This window comes from Camelus bactrianus, chromosome 4 (assembly GCF_048773025.1).
Source record: "Camelus bactrianus isolate YW-2024 breed Bactrian camel chromosome 4, ASM4877302v1, whole genome shotgun sequence".
In the NCBI taxonomy this organism is placed as follows: Eukaryota; Metazoa; Chordata; class Mammalia; order Artiodactyla; family Camelidae; genus Camelus; species Camelus bactrianus.
The window spans coordinates 74,115,909-74,141,164 of record NC_133542.1 but is presented as its reverse complement, the minus strand read 5'-3'; the positions used below and the strand labels follow the sequence as shown (position 1 = coordinate 74,141,164).

At 38.2% G+C, this 25,256-nt stretch overlaps 1 protein-coding gene across 5 annotated transcripts in view; it reads left to right on the top strand.

Moving 5' to 3' along the window:
- Positions 1–25,256, top strand: part of SETX (senataxin) — a 65,654-nt gene that overhangs the window by 12,550 nt on the left and 27,848 nt on the right. For all 5 annotated transcript variants that reach the window (XM_074362454.1, XM_074362452.1, XM_074362453.1 and 2 more), the window contains exons 6-13: positions 1,081–1,300; positions 2,050–2,169; positions 6,141–6,312; positions 6,441–6,528; positions 6,997–11,124; positions 15,632–15,731; positions 22,440–22,613; positions 24,648–24,880. In XM_074362454.1, the coding sequence (XP_074218555.1) occupies positions 1,081–1,300; positions 2,050–2,169; positions 6,141–6,312; positions 6,441–6,528; positions 6,997–11,124; positions 15,632–15,731; positions 22,440–22,613; positions 24,648–24,880 (5,235 nt within the window). The remainder of the gene's footprint in view (positions 1–1,080; positions 1,301–2,049; positions 2,170–6,140; positions 6,313–6,440; positions 6,529–6,996; positions 11,125–15,631; positions 15,732–22,439; positions 22,614–24,647; positions 24,881–25,256) is intronic.

The following is a 25,256-nucleotide window of genomic DNA, read 5'->3' as shown; positions in this document are numbered from 1 at the left end:
ACTTTTCTGCCCATAACCTAAGTTAGAGTTTTTCATTGAGTACACACATACATATGTGTACGTGACATAAACATTTCACAAAACTGTTCTTACTCTTACTGTGAGAGATGCACACTGATACTTTTTCTGTTCCATTTTCTTAAGCTTATTAAGGTTGTAATTGCTAAATTTAATTTGTAGCCCACAAGAAATTTAACATCACTTCTCTTCGCTATATGGCCATTTAGAGGTGACCTTTGATTTCTTTTTAGGTTTCTCTTCATTTTTTATTTCTTTTTTCTAGCTTTCTATTATGGAAAATTACAAACATACAAAAGTATATTGGCATAATGAACCCCCATATATCCATGACTAGCCTCATCTATTATCAGTGCATGGTCAATATTCTAGCTCCCTTCGGTTTAGTTAGCACAATTCTTAGCAGAGCATTTCATCCAAAAAATACTTCAGTATATGTCTTTTAAAAGATGAGGACTTTACAGAAAAAACCAATTACGTCAACACACAGTAATAAATCTTAATTTCATATTTCTAGTCAATGTATAAATGGAAATGATTATCTCATAAATGCTTTGTTAGGGTTAGTTTGTTCAGATCAGGATCAAACAAAGTTCACATATTGCATTACAGTTGACCCTTGAACAACATGGTTTTGAACTCTGAGTCCACTCCTATGCAGGTTCTTTTTAATAGTATATAGTACTACACGACCAAGGTTGGTTTAATCCATGATGCAGAACCTCGGATATGGAGGGCCACCAGCTATATTATATTTGAGTTTTCAACTATGAGGAGGGTCGGTGCCCCTAACCCCTCCATGTGTGGTTCAAAGGTCAACTATAAATAGTATTGCATGTCTTTTATGTTTTTTAGGGGGGAGGTAATTAGGTTTATTTATTATTTTTTAATGGAGGTACTGGGGATTGAACCCAGGACCCTGTGCGTACTAAGCACACACTGTTAAGCTATACCCTCCTTCAATGTCTTTTAAAATCTATAGAAAACCCTGTTATAAGTAGATTCTTGCTATATGTAGACAGTTGTTCATTGAATGAAGTAATAAATGTGTTACACTTTTAGGTTCGGCGTTGGGCTATCCTGACTGCAAGAAACTTGGGGAAAGTGGACAGAGATGATTATTATGACTTACAGGAGGTTTTGACTTGCCTTTTTAAAGTCATTGAGTTGGGGCTTTTAGAAAGTCCAGACATTTATACTTCTTCTGTCCTTGAGAAGGGTAAACTGATTCTTCTGCCCTCACACATGTATGATACTACCAACTACAAAAACTATTGGTTAGGTGAGTATTATTCATAGACAAATACAGTTACTACTTTCCAGTAGTTCTTACGGCTATCCTGCAAAGGAAGTTGTCTCATTTGGTAATCTACAAAATTGCTCAGTGAAGGATTTCATAGTTCCCCATTCCTGTTCTGTCATTAAATTGACTAACTACATCTTGGTTTTAAATCATCTGTAATCATCTGTAAGAGGTACATTTTCAAGTATGGCAAGTAGATCTTTTATTTAAGGCAATATTAGATGTAACAAAATATTAGCATAGCAGCTCACTTTAACAGGGTTTGATCTATTTAAAAAAATAGGTTTAATATCTCTTTTCTCATCTGTAAAGGGTTTCTTGGCAGAAAGAGGTACTAGCTTTGGTTTTCAACAATTTCTATAGTAACTAAAATAGTTCTGCCTTCCTTCATTGATTCTAAGTCTTGTGTCATATTTGGCAGTGATAGGTATCTGAAATATGGTGATCTTAAAATTTAAGGGGTCTCAGATTTTATGAGATCAAATTGTGTGGTAGTCATCTTAGAAATTGTTTTCTAACCAGCTTCATGCCATTTTCCATTTTAATTCAGTCTAAAGTTCTGTTCTTGGGAGTAGTTATGTGTGAGTGTCTCAGACTTCAGTGTTTGAAGAACTGGATACTATCTTGTTCCATCTTACTGCCTTGTTATTCTTTTGCCAACGAAACCAGAGAAGGCATTAGAACAGTGTTATTTAACCAATTCAAGAAAACTCTACATAATCTTACAGGTATTTGCATGTTGCTGACCATTCTCGAGGAGCAAGCCATGGATTCACTGTTGTTGGGTTCAGACAAACAAAATGATTTTATGCAGTCGATACTTCACACCATGGAAAGGCAATCAGATGGTAATAACCTTTATTTGCTGACTACTGTTATGATGATGCACTTTGAAAATACTAGTGTCACTGCAAGAATTTGAATGCATGATGTGAAGAAGAATGAACATTTTATGGTTTAGGTCACAGATTCAATTCTTTTTTAAAATTGAAGTATAGTTAATTTACAGTGTTTCAGGTGGATAGCAAAGTGATTCAGTTATATATATCTATTTTTCAGGTTCTTTTCCATTATTGGTTATTACAAGATATTGAATATAGCCCCCTGTGCTAAATAGTAGGTCCTTTTTGTTTATTTATTTTATATATAGTGGTATGTATGTGTTAATCCCAAACTTCTGATTTATCCCTTCCTCTCCACCCTCCTTCCCCTCCCTTGCTTGGCTTTCAGTCTTGGTAACTGTAAGTTTGTTTTTTATGTCTGTGTGTCTATTTCTGGTTTGTAAGTAAGTTCATTTGTATCACTGTTTTTAGATTCCACATATAAGAAATACAGTATTCGTCTTTCTCTGTTTGACTTCACTTAGTATAATAATCTCTAGGTCCATCTATAGTGCTGCAAATGACATTTTGTCATTCTTTTTATGGCTTAGTAATATTCCATTGTGTGTTTTTTGTGTGTGTGTCTGTTTGTGTGTATATATAATATACACCGTATCTTCTCTATCCATTCATCTGTGGATGGACATTTAGGTTGCTTCCATGTCTTGGCTATTGTAAATAGTGCTGCGATGAACATTGGGGTGCCTGTATCTTTTCAAGTTAGAGTTTTCTCTGTTGGATATATGCCCAGGAATGGGATTGCAAGATCATATGGTAACTCTATTTTTAATTTTTTAAGGAACCTCCATAGTGTTCTCCATAGTGGCTGCACCAGTTTACATCAACAGCATAGGAGGGTCCTATTTTCTCCACATCCTCTGGCATTTATTATTTGCAGGCTTTTTAACAATGGCCATTCTGACCAGTGTGATGTAATACCTTATTGTAGTTTTGATTTGCATTTCTTTAATAATTAGTGATGTTGAGCATCTTTTCATGTGCCTTTTGGCCATCTATATATCTTCTTTGGAGAAATGTCTGTATTTAAGTCTTCTGCTTATTTTCGATTGAGTTATTTGTTTTTTCTGATATTAAGCTGTATGAGCTGTTTGTATATTTTGGGAATTAATCCCTTGTCAGTAACATCATTTGCAGTTACTTTCTCCAAGCCTGTAGGTTGTCTTCATTTTATGGTTTCCTTCACTGTGCAAACGTTTTTTTAAGTTTAAATTAGGTCCCATTTGTTTGTTTTTGTTTCTGTTACTCTAGGAGACAGATCCAAAAAAATATTGCTGCAAATTATGTCAAAGAGTGTTCTGCTTATGTTTTCCTCTAGGAGTTTTATGGTATCTGGTCTTACATGTAGATCTTAATTCATTTTAACTTAATTTTTGTATATGATTTAGAGAATGTCTTAGTTTCATTCTTTTACATGTAGCTGTCCAGTTTATCCAGCACCATTTACTGAAGAGACTGTGTTTCTTCCATTATATATTCTTGACTCCTTTGTCATAGATTAATTGACCATAAGTGTGTAGGTTTCTTTCTGGGTTTCTCTCCTGTTCCATTGATCTGTATGTTTTTATGCCAGGACCATACTGTTTTGCTTACTGTAGCTTTGTAGTGTAGTCTGAAGTCAGGGAGCATGAGTCCCTCAGCTCCGTTCTTCTTTCTCAAAATTGTTTTGGCTGTTTGAGGTCTTTTGTATTTCCATAAAAATTTAAAAAAAAATTTGTTCTAGTTCTGTGAAAAATGCCATTGGTAATTTGATAGGGATTGCACTGAAGCAGATTCAGAATTTTAAATTGGAAAGGACCTTTAAAGTTTAACTCAACAGCTTACTTTCATGAAAGATGAGACTAAAGCCCTGGGAAGTTAATTTACTTTTTCATGTTGAAATACCCATAGTTAGTAGAATCAAGGCTAGAACCTAAAGGAGGTAAATTTTTAATGACATGGTAATTAAAATTGTGGAGAAAGCCTTCTCTGTCCCACTTTCTCCCTTTTGCCTGATTTTTTATTTCATTCTGGTTCTCTAGGGTTCCACTGTGCAACAAGGTGGCTGCCAGCCAAATTTGGCTAAATTTAAGTTAATGAAATTGAAATAAAATACCTAATTTTTCAGTACCACAAGCTGTACTTCAAGAGCTCAGGAGCTGCATGTGCACGGTGGCTACTGTATCGAACAGTGCAGACCTAGAACATTTCCATCATCACAGAAGGCTCCCTTGGGCAGCACTGCACAGATAGGCTAGAAAATAGGGTCTAAAATTGTCATGTTTGTTATTAGAGCCCAGTTGTGTTTTGCTAGTGGTTTTATCAGGCTGATTAGGGAGAATCTGTACTAGTGTTTCTAACCTTTCCTTCTTTATGAAAGAATGAATAAAGACCAAGCATGCCAAATTCTATGAAAACATAATAAATTTTTTTACCCATATTCATTTCTCTTTAGGCAACTGCAGTGGGGATATAAATTCCTTTGTGGGAGATTCTAAAAGAAATATGTAAATGTTCTTTTTTGATCCACATATATTTTCTTGCTAGCTTATTTCTGATTAAGGTTATTACTGATTTATTTACTAGCATTTATTATGGAAATTATTCGTTTCTTTCCCTGTGCTTTGCACATGTATTTCTGTCCTCTTTGTTATTTAGCTCCCCTAACCACCTTCAGAATGTGAATTGCCTCCTTAAGGAATCTTTCATAATTGTTTTCACCTGATGACTTTTTTTTTCTTTGAGAGCTTCCTAGACAGAACTGTGTCAGCTGCAGTAGAGGATAAAAAAGAATATGAGAAGTACAACACAAATGACTTATGATTTTTTTTTTTAAAGTAGAGTCTAAGAGCCCTGAGGGGGAAAAAAGCAGAACATTCTAGGGTTATCAGTAATCGAGAGAGTTAGCTCACTTGCCTAAGAAGAGTACTGTAGAACATTAGATGGGTGGGGAATGTTGGCTGTCGGGGGAGGTATTTGAGCTGGACTTCAGGAGGGATAGGATTTTTGATAGGTGGTGCTAATAGTGAAGGCATTCTGGTTCTTGTTTGGAAAAAGCTTGCTATCTTTTTTTTGCTGTAGATAGTATGTCTTTATGTGAGTGTGAAAAAATCTGGAAAGAAACAATAGAGTAAGATCTTGTAAGTGCTTGACTGAGGACTTGGAATTTTCTTAGACAACATTAAGGAGCAATTGAAGGTCTTTGAGGAGGGCAGTTTTTGCCACTGGATATTTGATAGAGAAGAGGGAAAGGACTAGAGGTAAGAGCTTGTGAGTAATGAGATTCTTGCCAGTTGGATGAAATGAAGATAACCACAAGGCCATGTTGAGATACAGCGAGTTGGAGGGTGTGTATCACTGCTTATCCAGCAGCTAAGGGATTCGGTTCTTTACATCAGCCAGGTCACACACACAACTCAGGATCACGTGAAACCAGAATTTCCTGCATCATGGTAGCTATAGATACTAAGTTTTTCTTTCTCTCTTTTTTCCTCTGCTTTTTTTCTGTTATTTTTTGGAGGATGGGCGTATAAAGTTCTAGATGAAGCAGAGTAGGAATGATTATTTCAAGTGTGGCAAACAGGATGAGAAAGTTGGCTTTATCTAGACTATCTTGGGGGGTAGCGTAGCTCAAGCACTTGCTTAGCATGCATGAGGTCCTAAATTCAATCTCTAGTTATCTCCATTATAAAAAAAAAGATTATCTCAGTTTGTTCTACACAAAAAGATTTCTCATAGAGGTGTATTGCTTTAAAAAAAGATGGAAAAACAATTTAAAAATTTGCCAGCTTTCTGAACCTTATAGTTGACAGCTCTTAACTTTAAATTACTTGCTGCTTTGCTTTCAGTTTTGTTGCTACCCAGGTAAAGAATGTTTAATTCTCAATATATACCTTTTTCTAATTGTTTTGTGATTTGGCAATTATTCCATTGTATTTCAGATGACAGTGTGGATCCTTTCTGGCCAGCTTTACACTGTTTCATGGTGATTCTGGATCGCCTTGGATCTAAGGTCTGGGGTCAACTTATTGATCCTATTGAGGCATTTCAAACCATCATCAACAATACGAGCTACAATAAAGAGATCCAAAATATACGGAACAGCTCTGTGAGGTTGGTTCAGTTCGTGTGTCAGGATTTCAGACAGTCTGGATGAGGAAATCTGTTGTAACTGATGTAACAACAGGGTTTTTTTTCTTTTTTTCCCCTTCATTTCAGTAATTTCTATTTATTCTTTTAAGGGCCAAGTTAGAACCAGAGTCGTATTTTGATGATATGGTGACTTGCAGCCAGATTGTGTACAATTATAATCCTGAAAAGACCAAAAAGGTATAAAACATTTTGAGAATTCAGACGATAATTGTATTGCATTTGTATTGTATAGACAGTGTTTCACATAATTAGTTCAGTTGCCGATTTTATGATACGTAGTTATTCTGAATCAACTGTTACATAAAATCTTTCTGATTGAACAGTAGTGCCTGGGGTAAAAATGGACTCTAATGGCACTTAGGAAGGGTGGAATGTTTATGGCATTGGGAGAGACAAGTTCCATGACTAGAAACCAAAACCAGCTAACTCTGGAAAGAAGGTCAGAGTTTATGGAGATGTTATAAATTTACCTTTTCATGAAACCTTAACCTCAAAATTGAGCTGTGTTTTCAGTTTCTAGGGGGTATGTATATGTACACCAAAACAGGAAAATTGAGCAGCATATTGTCTTGTTTACAACTTGTGTGTTAATCCTGTCACGAGTGGTGCTTGTTTATCTGAATGTCAGTATTTCTTTCATTTTAGGATTCGGGATGGAGATCAGCCATTTGCACAGATTATTGTCCTAACATGTATGAAGAAATGGAAACATTAGCCAGTGTGCTTCAGTCAGATATTGGTCAAGACATGCGTGTTCATAACAGCACATTTCTGTGGTTCATCCCTTTTGTTCAGTCCCTCATGGATCTGAAGGATTTGGGTGTGGCTTACATAGTGGAGGTTATTCATCATCTGCATTCTGAAGTCAAAGATGTCCTCAACCAACCAGATGCCATGTGTGACAAAGTCACTGAGTTTTTTCTTCTGATTTTGATATCAGTGATTGAACTTCATAGGAATAAAAAATGTTTGCATTTGCTGTGGGTTAGTTCCCAGCAGTGGGTGGAAGCCGTTGTAAAGTGTGCCAAGCTTCCCACCTGTGCGTTTGCACGGAGTTCTGAGAAGTCATCTGGAAATTGCTCCAAAGGAATGGGAATGATATCGTCTTTGTCATTGCATTCAGTGCCATCCAACTCTGTGCAGCTGGCTTGTGTGCAGCTGATTAGAAGTCTCCTTAAAGAAGGTTATCAGCTTGGGCAGCAAACTCTGTGTAAGCGATTCTGGGATAAGCTCAACTTATTCCTGCGAGGAAATTTATCTTTAGGTTGGCAGTTGACCAGTCAGGAAACCCACGAGTTACAGGCTTGTTTAAAGCAAATTATCAGAAACATCAAATTCAAAGTGCCTCAGAGTAGCACTTTCGTGGGTCTGAGTCCTCTGTGTGAAACCCCTTTCGTATCTTGTGAGGAAGAAAGTGAGCTGTTAGGGAAGAAACCTAAAAAGGACATGAACAGCCCAACACTTTCTAAACAGCCATTGAAAGCTGAGATGCATCACCTGCAAGCAAGTATTTTGAGCAAAGCAAATAATGAGCAAAACCACATAAAAGATCTGAAACTAGACCACCTCTCAGCTGAGCCTTGCTTAAAGCAGAGAAGTAAAAATATCACTGAACGAGCTCAAGACCAAATGAAAATAAGTACAGGGAAGTGTAAGTCTGTAAAAGAGAATGCCTCATGTACACCGCAGCATTGTACCTCAAGAAATGGTCCAGAAAGGGTATTTGACAGAGGAATAATAAAGTTGACTGATTCTAGCACTGATTCTCTGGAAAAGGTGTCCACATCAAATGAGGATTTCTCTTTAAAGGATGATACTCTTGGCAAAACCTCAAAAACAAAAACTAAGACACAGAAAGATGAAATCTGTGCTAAGTTATCACATGTAATAAAAAAGCCACACCAGAAAAGTTCCGTGGTCAGCAGTGCTGTCAGTTTAGAGGAAAACCTGCCTGTATCTAGCATTGAGAGTTTCTATTCAAGGAAGGATCTAGGTCAGAAAGGAGATGGCTTCATGCACAACCTCTCTTTGGACGCTAATGGTATTCTGGACGAGAAAAATGGAGAACAAAAGTCTCAAAACAGTTTATTGCTGAAAAAGAAACAAATAAAGAAAGAAGAGTTGGATACCCCTGAAAACAGCTGTCAAATACAGGAGTGTCATGTTGGTAATAAGAATTTGTTTGCAGAAATGCCCAATACTATTGTGAAGAAAACACCTTTTAAAGATCCTGTGACTGTACTTGAAACAAGAGGTAAGGAAATTAGCAAGTGTACCGACCAGGTTTCTTCTGCTTTGAGAGAACAGGCCCCTAGCATCAGTCCTAAGTCTGACATCTTAACAGATTCTCAGGTAGACAGAGACCTCCACAACTTATCTCTAATAGCTCAAGCCAGTGTTACTAAGTTCCCATCAGATTTGACCCCAAAAAGTTCATCCCAGCTACAAAGAAAAGTAAAAGATGATAAAAGATGTTTCACAGCTAACCGAAATAACGGGAAAACCTGCCGTGAGCATGTTATTGTTATCTCAGATTCTGATGATGATGATGATGATGATGAAAGAACTCTGGGTTTTGAGAAACTCATTAAACAGGATGAACTGTGCGTTGGGAAGGCCTGTCCAGAGCAGCATACTTCAGTAGCTGATACGAATGTGAAACAGAAGGTGATCAAGGAAGAAAAGACAAAGTCCCTGTTGGAGTTTGAGGAATCTGATTCTCAGTTTTTTGAGTTTGAAAGTCCATTTGAAATGTTTTCAGTTTGGCAAGATCAGAAACCAGACAACAACAGTTCAGTTCAAGAGGATGAAAAAAATTCATGCTTGACTCGTATAGGTGATACCACAAATGACTGGGGTTATGATACAGATTATGTGTCTGGAGAGGTCATTAAAAAAGTAACAGAGGGTGTTGAGGAACAAGCAGAACCACAGAGGAGTAGTATTTCTGTTGAGGAGTTTTGTGAAATTGAGGTAAAAAAACCCAAGAGAAAACGATATGAAAAACCTGTGGCTGAAGATCATCTAAGGCCTTCTTCTGTCAGAAGTAAGGACCAGTCTGATCTTAACGAGGGAGAGCTAACTGAAGATGATGTAAAAAGTGCAGATGTAAGGACCACAGCTCCCAGTTCAAGTATTCAGAGACCCACCACGGCGTCCCTAAAGAAGTCCCCTCCAAAGCTTCGCACTTGCTCCAAACCTGTTCGGAAAGTCCCACTTTCTAAAACTCCTAGGAAGACACATTCCGATACCAGAAAAGGGCAGAATAAAAGTTCAAGTTACATAAGCTGTCGAACAACTCCTGCTGTTGTGCCACCAAAGAAGTTTCGCCAGTGTCCGGAACCAGCTTCAACAGTTGAGAAACTTGGTCTGAAAAAGGCTCCTCGTAGGGCATTTGAGTTGTCTCAGCGATCTTTAGACTCTATATCTCGGTTACGTGACTATGGCAAAACTGTTGGAGTAGTCGATACCCGGAAAAAGGCTAAATTAATTTCTCCTCAAACTCTGTCTGTCAGAAATAATAAGAAATTGCTGACGAGTCAAGACCTTCAGTTGCGAAGGCAGATGAGACCCAAATTGCAACAAAATAGACAAAGACTCCTTGACTGTGAAAGTACAGTTACTCCAAGAGCAGGACCGCACGCAGCACAGGATTCTGACACATTTGTACCGGAGTCCGATAGGTCAGATTATAGTCATAAAGGGGGATCTGAGGTAGCTGCTAACAATAGTGAAAAACAGTTAAAATGTGTGTCTTCTGAAACAGAACCCACAAAAGCAAAACACGTTTCTCAGGTAACTGATGATCCTTGTCTCTTGAACCAGTGCAGTTCTGTAGTGTGGAATGGAAGAATACCAACGAGTGAAGTCATTGTCTCTACTTCAGAGGACCCTTTAGGTGGAGGTGACCTAACAGTACATCGTTTAGAGGTGGCATCTTTGAAAGAGGGAGAGCCTGAATCCAACAGTGATATAGAGGGAGATGATATATTTCTAACACAGCGTGATCCTGAAGATATGGATTTATGTTCACAAATGGAGAAAGAGAATGATAACCTCATTGAAGTAGTTCATGGAAAAGACACAGTTCAGGTAGAAGAAGTTTCCACCAGTCGGCCTCAGTTGGAATCTGTGAGTAGCACAAAATGTAAGTATAAAGATTGTGTTGAAACTCTGAAAAACCAGGGTGAATACTGCTTGAAACACTCAGAAGCTAAAGCAGCAGATGAAGATGTATTTCGTAAACCTGCCTTGCCTCTCTCTGCGTCTAAACCTTCCAGACCCTCCACTGCTAAGATTTTTAGCTCAAGTAGTACTTCACGAATTGCTCATCTTTCCAAGTCTTTGGAGAATACCTCAGCACTTCCACCAGCTCTAAAAAAGTCAACTGGGATACAGTCTGTTTTGAAAGTACCACAGCCGACTTCTCTGGTGTCTCAGAAGCCAATGGGTGAAGTGAAGAGTGCATGCAACATCCTTCATCCTCAGACTCCAAATAATTCCAGCAGGCAAGGTTACAAAGTTCCACTTGGTGAAAGCAAATCTTTTCCGGTCTCCTCTCCAGTAAACATCCTGTCATCACAGTCCGTCTCTGACACCTTCGTTAAAGAGGTCTTAAAATGGAAGTACGACATGTTCGTGAACTTTGATCAGTATGGGCCCCCGTCAAGTCTTTGTCAGTCCATCGCAAGACGTGTGCCTGTCAGATTCCAAGACTGTGGAGATTATTTTAATGTTTTTTTCCCTTTGATGATATTGAATACTTTTGAAACAGTAAGTATGTGCTTTAATTGTATACATGTAGACTTTGAAATTGCCTTTCTTTACCGTGCCAAGTAATAGTACAGCTAAAATAACTGACCTTGTTTTGACTTAGATGTAGCTTGTAGATTTCATGCTGAACAGACTCTGTGCCAGACCGGGTTCTAGATGCTGGTGGTACAGAGGAAACGCTTGGTTGACCTCTGCCCTCCTGGAGCTTACAGACACAGTTCAGAGTGCTAATGTGCCAAGTCCAGAGGTAGCACAGGAGGAAGTGTTTTCTGGGGCAAAGGTAAGGGAGAACATCTCAGAGGAGACAGTCTCCCATCTGCATTTATTTTTTTGAAAAGGAATGTAGACCTTTACTGAAGTTTCCTTGAGGAGGTAGCAGAGAGTGAATTACATCGATTGACACAAAGCAATAAATCCAGATTTCTCTGTTCACATCTGCCTTCCCAGCTTCTTACACCTCATAGCAGCTGCTCTCTCCCTGTAGCTGCCTCCCTTACCCCAACACATCCCATTCTGGGTCTTCTCTCTCCCTCCCTCTGACTAGGATTGCTAAATAAAATACAGGATTCCTGGTGAAATTTGAACCTCAGAAAAACAGCTAGCCATCCTTATAGTGAAAACACCCAGCTGCACTTTGGTATTCTCAAAGCAGGTAGATTTTTACTTCTTCCAAATTCTTTGTAAAAAAAAGACCAAAGTATGTATGTAGTAAAACTCTTAAAAACAAAACCAGGAGCACTCAGGTGAATACTTGCGCGTTCACTCACGGGACAGATACTTTGGTGCCTGATACTTGCCAAGCGCTATCACAGGCCTGGGAGGGCAAGGGGTGAACGAGACGACAGGGCCTCTGTCTTCTGGGAGTGGTCATTTCAGATGAGGATAAAAGGCTCTAGCGTGATCTAGAATGACCTAGAACAAAAGGGAGAGGGCACTATAGATTGAAAGGTCAGACAGCCTCAGGGAGCACTGGTGTTCACACTGAGAATGGAAGGGGTGGGTCACGGGAAGTACGTTCCAGGCAGAGGGAGTGCAAAGACACTGAGGGGAGATCAGGCTTAGGATGTAGAAGCGTTGCACGGAGAGGCCAGTCTGTATCAATGTATGCCCCAGATTCCAGCCAGTGTCTTTTTTTTTTTTTTTTCAGCCATTGTCTTGAGACTTGTTTCACTAGAGTTGGGAAAGCATTAGAAACAACTAATTGATAGAGAGTCTTCAGTCTCTCTCCATAACAACACAGTGAAATATTTAGTATTACAAGAATTATTTTCTTACCTTACAAAAATTGTTAGCTCAGTGAATAGTTGATACAGTTAAATAAGCCAGGGAAAATACAGAAATTTTCTTCATTTTGAAGCTAATTTTTTTCTTCAGCCTTTACTATTTCTGGAAAGCAATAAACCATTTGAAAGTCATTCATAGTTCTTAAATTTAGGACATTTTTTTCTGATTTTATTTTTCCCTGAGTTAAGAGGTATTTATATGTTCCTCTTTAAGGTCTCCTTCTTCACGACATTTTTGTAGCCCTAATCCTTTCAAAGCAGAATGAACACAAGTTTCATTTGTATGTGCACAGAGTTTAAAATGGTCAAATCCTGATGGAAGGCCCATTATAAAAAAAACAGCACACACCATCACCTCCTCAAGTAGTCATGTTTGAGTCTTGATGGATCCTCTTGTTATTTGCTTCCATATTTCTAAATAACATGCCACGATTTTGACTTCTCAATTTTTCAGTTTTAGGCATTTTCTGTTAGTTTCCCACTACAGAAAGTACCCTCTCTTCCCAGCCCTACCTTCACACACCCGCTTCCCCATTTCCCCATCCTGACTGTGGAGCTGTCTTGTAATTTTTAGGTCAGTATTTGTTGTTGTCTGACTATGCAAGAGGCATCCACAGCTTAGTCATGTGGTGTGCTAGAACTACTTTTGCTTTCCTTACCAACTCTTTGCTTTCTCTGAATTTATTATTTTATTTACTTAATTTTCTATATACTTACTGCTAAACTAGCTTCAGACTCTCTTTTAGATTTTAAATCTGACCATGTAAACTGCCTTGTGTCAAACTACTGCTTGCTTTTGATTAGTGTTAACATGGTTTATCTTCATTCTGTTACTTAGTTTACAATGTCTTTATATATAAAGTGAGTTTCTCGTAGACAACATATAGTTAGGTCTTGTTTTTTGATCCACTCTTCCAATCCGAATTGGTGTATTTAGACCATTGATATTTAATGTGATTATTGATAGAGGTGGATTAATTTCTACCATATTTGTTACTATTTTCTATTTGTTACCCTTGTTCTTTGTTTCTATTTTTGTCTTCCATGCTTTTTCTGCTGTTGTGGTTTTAATTGAGCATTTTATGTAATTCTGTTTTCTGTCTATCATTAGCATATCAGTATATATATTTTTTTATTAGTGATTGCCTTAGAGCTTGCAGTATATATTTAAAACTAATCTAAGTTTACTTTTAGATAATGCCTTATGGATATTGTGACTACTTAATAATAACAAAATATTCCTAATTCTTCTTGTCTGTCATGTCACTGCTGTCATTCATTTCCCTTGCATAGGCATAGATGAGCATGTATGTACACACGCGGAAGCATCCATAGTTGAATATATTGTTGCTGTTATTTTGAATAAACTATTATCTGTTAGCTCAAATTACGAATAAGAAACATAAAAAATTTAATTTTACCTTCTCTTATTCATTCTCCAATGTTCTTGTCTTGTTTAAGCAGATTAGAGCTTCTGACCTATGTCATTTTCCTTCTCTCTGAAGATCTTATAATACCTCTTGCAGGATAGGTCCAGTGGTAACAAGTTCTCTCAAATTTTGTCTGAGAAACTATTTATTCTTCACTTTTAAAGGATAATTTTGCAGGATTCAGAATTCTAGATTGGTAGGTTTTTTTCTCTCTTACAGTCTAAATATTTTTCCCTCTCCTCTCTTCTTGCTTGCATTGTTTCTGAGGAGAAGTCAGGTGTAATTCTTACCTTTTCTATAGGCAAGGTGTTTTTTTACCACTGGCTTCTTTCGAGATTTTTTCTTTATCTTTGATATTTCATATTCCTGAGGTTTGAATATGACATGGCTAGGTATCGTTTTTGACATTTATTCTGTTTGGTCTCTGAACTTCCTGGATCTGTGATTTGGTGTCTGACATTAATTTTGGAATGAGTCATGATTGCCTCAAATACTGCTTCTTTCCCTCTCTCTTCCTCTCTTGTGGTGTCCCCATTACATGTGTGTTCCACCTTTTCTCATTGTCACATAGTTCCTGGAATATTCTGTTATTTTTTCCCCAGTTTTTTGTTTCTTTGGTTTTCAGCTTTCGTAGTTTATGTTGCTGTGTATCCTCCAGCTCAGAGATCTTCTCCTCAACCATCAGAGGCATCTTTCATTTGTGTTACAGTGTTTTTGATTTCTAGCAGTTCTTCTTGATTCCTCCTTAGAATTGACATCTCTTTGATTACATTATCCATCTATTATTTCATAGTCTACTTTTTCCATTAAACTCTTAGCGTATTAATTACAGGTTTTTTGGTTTTTTTTTAATTCCATCAGATAATTCCAGTATTCCTGCCGTATCTGACTGGTTCTGATGATTGTTCAGTCTCTCCAAACTGTGATTTTTGCCTTTGAGTGTGCCTTGTCGTTTTCTGTTGCAAGGTGGACATGATCTACTGAGTAAAAGGAGCAGCAGTAAATGGGTCTTTAGTAATATGGTAGTGAGGTATGGGGGAAGGGGAAGCATTCCAGTCCTCGGTGTTGGTCTTTTAGTGAGCGCTTGCCTCTGGACAATGAACTTGACACACACTTCTTAGTTTCCCCCACCTCCTTGGGGGAGACAGGATGGCTCAAACTGCTGGACTTGATTATCTTCCCTCAAGTCGGTTGGGCTGTGATAAATCCCCAGCAGGTTTGGCTCTGGTAAAATAGTTGCTTTGTAGACCAAGCCTTGTTAAGGTCAGAATGCGCGGGTGTATTTCAAAGTGGTTTCTTCCCCTCAGTCCCTAACCACCCCCTTGCTGGAAGCACACAGGGAATTTTCTCCAGTATTCACTGTGAGGGCCTGGTAGAGCTCCTAGATGTAAAACTCACGAGAGTGCGGGGTCCCCCTTGGGCCTGGGTCCCCCTCGAGTTTTTAACATTCAGAGTTGTCCATACTGAGCCTCGTGTAGTTTGTCAGTTACAGTTCAGTTTTTCCTGTCCTGGCACGGAGGTTTCTACTGAAGAGTTTCTGCTCCTAAGTTATGAGGGTAGGTTGTGATTGTCTGCATCCCCTGTCTGTCTCTGCTTGTGGTTGAGATGGAGCAGCGACTTCTGAGTTCCTTACATGCCAAGCTGGAAACCGGAAGTCCCACATTTTTAATGTTTCTGTCACCTGGGATTCTAGGTTCTGGATTTTACTGTTGCTTACTTTGGAAAATGTTGCTGTTTAGCATTGGTTTTTCAGATGATTTTGCTTTCTTAATTTGCTTTTTTGGCTTTGTGTAGGTGGCACAGGAATGGATCAGCTCTCCCAATAAAGAGAAATTCCATCAGTTGCAATTACGAAAATTTCCTGCTGATTATAAAAAATACTGGGAGTTTGTGGGTGAGTCCTTTCTTATGTAACTTGGAATATATCATATAATAAGTGGAGATTTCTATCTGAGGAAACATAATGATTGTTGGAATTTTCTGGGACATAGGTTTCCTAATTTGTAACCTCTTATAAAGAATATGTTTAAAGTCTTAATTAATGAGGATAATTAACAGGATGGTTATGAGTATAAAATTCATGATTTTAATCATTATGCGATTAGAACACTGCAGGCCGAAGTGTCCGTGGAAGCTGGGCCTGGGAGAGAGAGGGCCCGGGAGGGAACGTGACTGGCGGGGGCGGATGGGCAGGGGTGTCACCATGATAGTGTTCATAGATTTTGAGTAAATCTTCCTGCCATGTGTCTTCTCATTGCATGATTGGTCTGAAACACATACCACATTTATGTATTAGTTATAAATAAGCCAAATATTCAGAACCCTTTGAAATAAAAAGTATAAGTTCTCTTTTTGCCCTCCCCCCAATCTGTCCTACTCCATAGAGTCAGTCAAGAAAGAAAGCATGTGTCTGTTTTTGGGGGGAAGTATTATAATGCTCATTGTAGAACATTCAGGTAATATCAGCAATAGTAAAATAAACATGACCCACAACTCCCATCATTCAGAGATGATCCTGTGAGCACAGTCATGGCTGTCTCCCTGCTAGACTTCCTACTTATCTATGGGAATTGTGTGAGGGGGGAGGGCAGGGTCATTTTAACTATTCTTGTGACTTTTTCATTCATTTATTCAGCAAATATTTATTAACTTTATACTACCTGATAGTGATTCTAGAGCTAGGTTTGTAGCTGTGATGAAAACAAAATTCTGCCTTCATGAAGCTTACATCTTAACTTACTTTCATTTACTCTATTATCAGTGTCATTTCAGAGATAATTAAAAGATAACAGTACATTTAGTAATTGTAGTTATTCCCTTGTAAGCATACTCCATAGTTCTATTTAACCAGTAACTTCTAGTTAGACCCGTACATTATAGTTTTTCACTGTTAACAATCACTGAATAAATCCGTTTGCTACGTCAAACAGTACGTGCTTTGTAAGACTTCCGATTCATATTGCCTCTGCCTACTAAAAAGAATACATTTTCACATCTAGCATAAGGATGTAAGAATGTGTCTCTCTTCTTCTTTGTTACTTTAAACTTTTTCCTCAGTTTTGTGTGAAAAATGTATCTCATTTGACATTTCCAGTTTTTGTCCCCAAACCTTCCCTGTCTCTTGTGTTCCAGGCTGGGGGGTGGCCGACTGCTCATCTGTGCGCGCCCCTTGTCCTTTTGTGTTCTATTCAATTCACATGCAGTTTGTGAGGCACAGACAGTTTTTATCTTCATGTTCAAAAATACCAGATTTATTTCTTTACCGTTTAGATTTTGGTTTTAGATATTAGATAAATACTTTCATTTTTTTCTTGTAGTAGGCTTTTATTTCTCTTTAGCTGATTTACCTGCCATTTATCTTGATCATATGATGGAATCACACGGTGTTCTCGGGTCTGCCGTCTTTCATCTCACATGTTTGTGTAATTCATCCGTTTTGTGTGCACCTTTGGTATTGTTTTCATTGCTGTGAATAGATTATCATTTTACTGTTGCTGAACGTTTTTTCCAGCAGTTTTGGTCCGTGTGTCAGGAGCCGCCCCAGGCTCAGTGGTCCACTAGGAGGACTCACAAGAATTAACATATTCATGCTCATGGCTATGACAGACAGCAGCAAAGGGTATAAGCAAAATTCACACAGGGAGAAAGCGCATGGGGTGGCCTGAAGCAAACCAGCAGAAACTTCCAAGAGTGCTTTCTCAGAGGAGTCACGCAGGACACACTCAATTTTCCCAGTAGTGAGTGGTGACACCACATGTGAAATGTTACCTGCCAGGGAAGCTTAGAGACTCACTGCCTAGGACACCCTCTGCCTGGCCTAAATCCGTGACTTTCAGAAGTAAAGTGGGTGTTTGACGTAAATCATACTCTGTTTGAAGACAGTTTAGGTACAGCAAATGGTGAGACCCGCCCTGGAAGCCAGGTTCCCAGACGCCCAGGGCCAGCCTTCCAGCCTTGTAAGCAGGCCTTCCTTAGAATACCCTCAGGCCTGCTGTGTTAATTAACTCTTAGACACAGCATTTTATGAAGAATGTTACTATGATCACTCATGTGTCTCTTAGTGTTTTTGTGAGGGCATTTTTGTTGAGAATGTCCTACAGTGGATTTCAGAGTCGCAGGGTATGCGTAAGTTCAGCTTGAGTAGGTAATGCCAAGCCAGTTATGTGCAGTTATGCACCCCTGCCGGTGTGCGAAGTCACGTTGTCCCTGCCTTCGCCACATGTTTGTCTTGACCGTGGTGTTAATTTTAACCATTCTGGCGTGTGTGAGTATTGATGGCCTTTTGTGACTTTATTTTGTAATAGCCTTGTTATCAGTGAGGATGGGTGCCTTTTCGTGTATTTAGTAGATGCTTCAGTGAACTCTTCGGGGAAGCGGCTCTTGTTCATTTTCTGTTAGTTGTCTTTTTCTTGCTGATTTGTAGGGAGTTCTTTAAATATTCTGGGTATAAACCATTCTCCTACTTTGGTTTGCGTTATGACTCTCTTAGTGATGTCTTAAAAATTCTTATTTTATTCTTGTTTAGAATTTCTTATTTTTAACATAACAAATGCACCCTTTTTTTATGGTTGGTGCTCTGTGTCTCATTTAAGAAACTTCTCTGCTGTAGATCATAAATATATTATCAACATGTAAAACAGGTGTCAGCAAACTACAGCTTGCAGATCTGCCCCATATTCTGTTTTTATACTGCCCTAGAGTAAGGTTTTTACATTTTTTTAAAGGCTTTGGAAAAAAAGATGATGAATATGCAGCAGACACCATATGTGGCCTGCAGAGAAAAATCTGGCTCTTAACAGGAAGTTTGCCAACCCCTTTTCTAGAGTTCACTGCTTTGTCAACCTGGAATTGATTTTGTGCCCAAGTGAGACGTGGAGGTCATGTTTCGTTTTTTTCCTGATGGAGATGTAGTTATCCCAGTGCTGCGTACTGAAAAGATTATCCTTTTTCCATGCTCTGCACTGGCATGTTTATTGTAAATCTAGTGGCCATTGAATACAGTGGTCTTTTTCCGGGCTCCTTTTTCCTTCACTGGATTTTTTGCCTACCTTTATGCCCATATCACATGGTTTACTTACTTAGTCTGGCTTTATAATGAATTTTAATTAACGGGTCATCTTAACTTTGTTTTGCCTTAAAGAGCAGCTTAGCTGTTCTTGTTCCTTTGCATTCCCGTGTAAATTTTAAAGAAAAAAAATGTGGAACTTTGTTAAGAATTGACGTCTCTCTAATACTGAGTTTCTAATTCATGAATAAGATGTATTTCTTCAGTTATTTAGGTTTACTTTCAGTGGTGTTTTATAGTTTATGGAGAGGTTTTACAGATCATCATTGGTTAGATTTTTTAAAATGTCGTTTGTAATTATGTGACTATCTCTAAAAGATATGGATGTAAAAATTCATAATAAAATATTGCTAAAGTATTAACCATGATTCCTTAATATTAGATAGCTAGTCAGTGTTCAGATTTTCAGTTTCCTCATAAATAAAGTGTTTATTTCTTATTCAGTTAAGATCCAAATTAGGTACACTCATTGACATTGGTTGATAATGTCTTTTTCAAGTGTAATTATTTCATTCATGTTTTTCCCCCTTTGTAATGAATTTATTGTATTTGAAGAAATTGAGTTGTTGATCCTGTGGAGTTACGGTCTATGTCTTGCCGATTGCGTCCCCCTGATGGTGTTTAGTATGTTTTTCTGTCCTCTATTTCTTGTAAATTGTTAGTTGGATCTAGAGGCTTAATCAGATTCATTTGATTTAATATTTTTGGCAGAACTATTTCATAGGTGGGGTGGGATGTTCCTTTATCAGGAGGTACTTGATCTCTGATTTCTCTTTTTTGTAATATTTATAGCTACTGATGCTTAATGCCTAGATAAGTTAATTTATTAAAGGATACAAAATGGTATTTTTATTTGATCATTTTTTCACTTACTAGCTATTCTCTATAAAGAGAAAGTTCTCTATTTTATTTGATTACTTAGTGGTATACTTTTATAAAGAAAGGTAGAATAAGGTCTTGACTCTTGACCAGTTTTCAAAATAATGAGTTAATTTACTGCAAGCACTGGTGTTGACCAGTGACCCTTTTAAAAAATTTTTCGTTATAAACACATGGACTTAAATATGCTTCCATTTCAGTCCTTTGTAATTGGCTTCTTCAGGTTGGCTCCTGAACCCTTTAGACAGGACCCTTCTAGTCTTTGAGAACTTTCTTGCCATCTCATGTAACCGGTATCATTCATATTTTTTATCCCATATCTGAACTTGAAATTTTCTAAGTAGCCTTAGTATCTTTTGGTAGAAAGTGTTATTTTAGGATCAATATGGGCATGTTATATGCTATTAACAAGTAATACATGTAAATGTAAGGATACAGAAAGGTTGAAAAAAAAAGCTTGGAGAAAGATACTCATTCAAACCCAACTAAAAGAAAACTTGTTTTGCTCTGTTAATATTAGACTAAATAGACTTTAAGGCAGAAAAGTATTATTTGAGATAAAAAGGGAGTATTTCACAATGTTAAGTTCAATTAACAGAAGATATGACGAATTTGAGTGCATGTATGTGCACCTAATAAAATATATAAAGAAAAAACTAATAGAACTGCAGTATGCTTTTTACATATACGTGAGATTTTTGAACCGTTAAATCAACAGAGGTGACTATAAAAAGCAAACCATAAAATGAAATACATCCACAGTACCTCCGTTATAAATAAATAAATAAACTTAATTACCTCCCCCCACCAAAAAAAAAAAAAACAAGAAATGCAGTAACAACAAATGAGCCTAATTATATACTAACTATTAACTTTCTTTTGATTTGGCTGAATACTCTAAAATTTTCTTTCCATTTTTAAAGTTTTCAGTTTTTCTTCTCTTTCAGTTTGGAAATTATACCCCAATTTATAGCTCTTTTGCTATTAAGTATTTAGTTAAAACTTATAATGTTCATGCTTGATTTATCAGAAGTGCATAGTTTTAATAGATATTTTAATTGTCTCTGTAGATAAGGAAAAAAATCTTTAAAAAAAAAAAGACTTTAACTCTGTTAATCCCCATCCCAATAGTATATTATTGTTGTTATGTATTTTAATTCTATATTTTAACCTGTGTAAAACATACGATTGGTCCTCTGTATGTATAGGTTCTGCATCCTTGGATTCAACCGTGGATTAAAGATATTTGGGAAAAAAATTCCAGAAAAACTTGAATTTGCTGTGCATCAGCATCTGTTTACATACCACTTCTGTTGGACTTACAAGTCTGCACATAGCATTGCGTTGTGTTAGGTATTATAGGTGATCTAGAGACGTTAAAGTATGCAGGAGGGTGTGCCTGAGCCATAGGACATACTGTGCCATTTTATGTAAGACACTTGAGCATCTCAGGATTTTGGTGTCCGACAGGGGACCCAGTTCCCCACAGATACCAAGGGACGGCTATACTCAGTCGTGCCCTGTGCAGCCCTTTGTTTGTTTGTTTGTTGATTCTACCAGTTCATGTATTTGTTCTCTCCTTGTGCTTTGCATAATGTGTTGGTCATTGTCTCTGGAAGGTTATGTAAAAATAATCTTGAGGCCTAGCATGATGCTGTCTTCTTCCAGAGAGGCTTTTCCTTTGCTCTGCCAGGATTCTGGGAGCAGTAGCAATGTGGGATCATCTTAATCCTGTTTAAAGGACTGAGCTTTCCTGAAGTACTCAGGTGAAGTGAAGCTGGTCTGCAGCCCATGCAAAGGCCAGTTTACTCCTGCTTCTTCCTCGGGTGTCGTCCTTCCGGTCCCAGCCTGAAGCAGGGGGGCTACCAGGTGCCCACTCTCTGCAGGCCCTGGATGCCAACATTTGTGTTTTTTTTCTGTGTGCAAGGCCATCCCAGGTACGGCTCAGACTCCTGACTGCTACTCCCTGAATAGTTCAGATGTTTCTAGGGAAAACACTGGGCTGACCCCTGTGGATTTCCTCACTGTTCTGGTTCTCAATATAGTGATTTTTCATTGTTGTATTTGTTCTCTGATGCCTTCAAATAAGTATTTCTTACACGATGCATTTAAAAAAAATTTTTTTTGACTCTGTGGTTCAGTCTACCTAGTCCCCATACTTCATGCTTTAAATTTAGTTCAACACGCTGTTGCCGGATTTAGCTGCTTGTACTAAACTTTTTAATTTTAGTGATTGGCCTGTTTTCCCAGCCCCATTTGTTTTACTACTGTCCTTTTCCCCTTGTTTGAAATATCACCAATAGGCTAAGAATTCTTATATATACTTGTATCCGTTTCTGGAATTTCTCTTGGGATTTTGAAAGTAGGGAACAAAAATGAATGTTTCTTGATTAAAACCTAAGATAAACTTCAAGGACAGGAAATTTATTAGCTACTTTTGAATATTATGGTTTCATCTGTTTTTAAGAATAATTTTGTAATACCATATAATCAGTATTTGAAGGTGTTGACTGGCTTGGACTGCCATTTTGAAGTAATACAAAGTCCACTAGTGCTGTACACTTGCTTGACTTCATACGAGTTTCATATCCTTTCAGTAGGTAATCTTAAGTAAAACAGTTCTGTTAGAATTAATGCTGGTTTCTTATTGTTTTATAGTTTATCTTGAGGAATGTGAACTAGCTAAACAGCTTCATCCAAAGGAAAATGATTTGGTGTTCTTGGTTCCCGAAAGACTAAATGAAGAGAAGAAGGATCTACAGAGAAACTTTGTGCTGGATCCCCATGAATATCACTGTGGTTATGTTCATAAATTTCGCCGCACTTCAGTCAGTAAGTAAATAATGAGCGGGCGAAGGGACATCTGTCAGAAGCTCATCTTGTAATTTCCCTCTAAGTTAGGCTTTACTGGCCACGTGTTTGCTGGACATTTACCAGTTGTATATTTACTCTGGGTTTAACAGACCTGTATTTGCTGTACATTTATTTACCAGACCTGTATTTGCTCAGTTGATTACTTGCCATTCAGGGTCCTTTTTTAGTTTTTCTGGACTCAGCTGGAAAAGGCCCAGTATTTATTGCATTAGACTTACAATTTAAAAGCTTTCTTTTGTTATGTCTTCTCCTTCTAGTAAATTCCTTCATCTGTCAGTGTGTTTGTTACAAAACAGACAATGTGCAACCTGTTTGTTAAATCACATTCCAACCTTGGTTTTGTGGCTAATTGTTTCTGAGAAGGCCAAACTTACAACTCACTGTAAGGCAGCTGGAGGGGTTCGCTGTCTCCATCACTCCCATCCATTGCGTTGTGGGGGCTTCTCTCCCTAAGGTAACATAACAGAAGTTTTAGCTTGAACTTAAGGAGCACCACCTGTGCCCTACCTGGGCACATTTGTCATCTTTTCCCAAAGCCCTGCAAAATAGTAAAAATTACTCATTCCCTGCTCATTGGGAAGTCAGAGCTCAGGGATGTTAAGTAACTTATCCAGGGTCATCCTCAGTATTAAAAGATAGGTACATAATTGAAACCTGATTTTGTTTGGCTGCAAAGTCCACGTTCTTTGTTATATTCCAAGCTGCCTTTTTGACATTGCTGCTTTCTTAGTCTCTATTATATGAAGACAATATGATTTCATTATTCCTTTACCTTTTTGTGTTTTATCTTAAAAATTACAACAAAGCCCCTTAGAGCTCAGCATTGTGCTGCCTCATAACTGATGTGCCATATTTACTAACATAGGTGTGATCAGGGCGCAGGGCTTTGTGTAGAATGCGTTTAGAGGAGTAGCAAACGAGGATATGTGCCTTAATCTGTGCTTTAGACTCTTTCAAGTGGTTAATTTGCCAAATTTCTGTTTCTAAGGTAGCATCCTTCCCTGAACCCTTCTTGCATCCCACTCTCTGACGTCTCCATTTGGAGATAGATTAACCATTTCAAACCTACACCAAAAGGAATGCTTGATTTTCTGCCTGACATCTGCAGTTCCTTCAATTTTCCCATCTCAGTTAGCAGGGCTTCCAATCTTCCAGTTGCTCAGCCAAAAAACTTCAGCATCATCCACCTAATTCACCAGGAAATCGTCTTGACTCTTCCTTTGCAGTATATCCAAGATCCAGGCCCCACTTCTACTATTATGTCCTGGCGCACACTTCCACTAACTTTTGCCTGGATCCTACAGTGGCCTCTTAAGTGGTCTGTCTTTGCTTTTCCCATTGCGGTTTATTCTGTAGTCTGCAGTATGTGATTCTCTTAGTGTGTAACTTAGAGCATGTCTCTTCCCTCCACAGAATTGTCTCAGGTAGTGTTCAGAGTCCCTACTGGTCTACATAGTCCCATAAAGTGTGGCCCTACTCTACTCTGTCTTCTAGCTCGTTTCTCCCTACTTTTCCTTCCAGCCATTCTAGCCTTCTCCCTGTTCCTAAAATACTCTAGTCACATCTCTGCCTCGTGGTCTTTGCAGTTGCTGATTCTCCGCCTGTAACACACTTTCCCCAGGTCACGGCGTGGCTCACTCCCCTGTGTCAAGCATCGGCTCTGGTATTATCTTGATCAGGAAGGCCTTCCCTGACTGTCCTGCCCGCGGTAGTCCTCCCTCACATCCTGCATCCCTTTCTTGCCCCCTCTCTGCTGTCTTCATAGCACTTACATCCCCTGACACAGTCATTCATGTATCTGTCTCCCTCTGCGAAAAAATGACAGAAACATTGCCTGGCTCTTAGGAGGCATTCAGTAGATACTTGTTGAGTAAATTATTGATTTAGTATATAAAGTAACATGTTACAAAATACCAATTCTGAATAACCTGTTTAACTGGACACTGTTACTCACTGGTGACTGAAATGGCTTTTTCTCCTTCTTGGTAATAGTGCGTAATGGGAAGTCTGAGTGTTCCGTTTCCATCCAGACTCAAGATAACTTACCAGTCAGTTTAAGTGAATTCGTGAAATGTATTGTAATTAGCTCTCTAGTAACGACACAAAGGAAGTTGAAAGCCATGTCTTTGCTGAGTGGTCGGAACCAACTGGCCAGAGCCGTTCTGAATCCAAACCCCATGGACTTCTGTACAAAAGATTTACTAACTACAACATCTGAGAGAATTGTGAGTAATGATCATCTAATAACAGGAAAAGTTGGAACATTTCATGTCAGAATGTTGAAGCATCATGTTGTCTTTATCTATTACATGTTCCCTCATGTCTGCAACAAAGACATAGTCACCTTGTGTGCCCAGTGACATTGTTTAGTGCTTAGGTTTTTGATATTTCAAAGTATGTCTTTGTGTTGGGTTAGTCAGCTTTAGGAAAAAGGTAGAGTACGATAAGGAATTGAAAATATGATTGAAGAACAACATTAAAATGTTTGAGCATGCTACTTAAGTTTTTGTTTAGGTAATTACAGTTCAGGAGTAGGAGTTGATTTAGCGGAATTAATTTTGATTTTGAATGATCAATGGAAAATTGACTGGTATTGTCGCA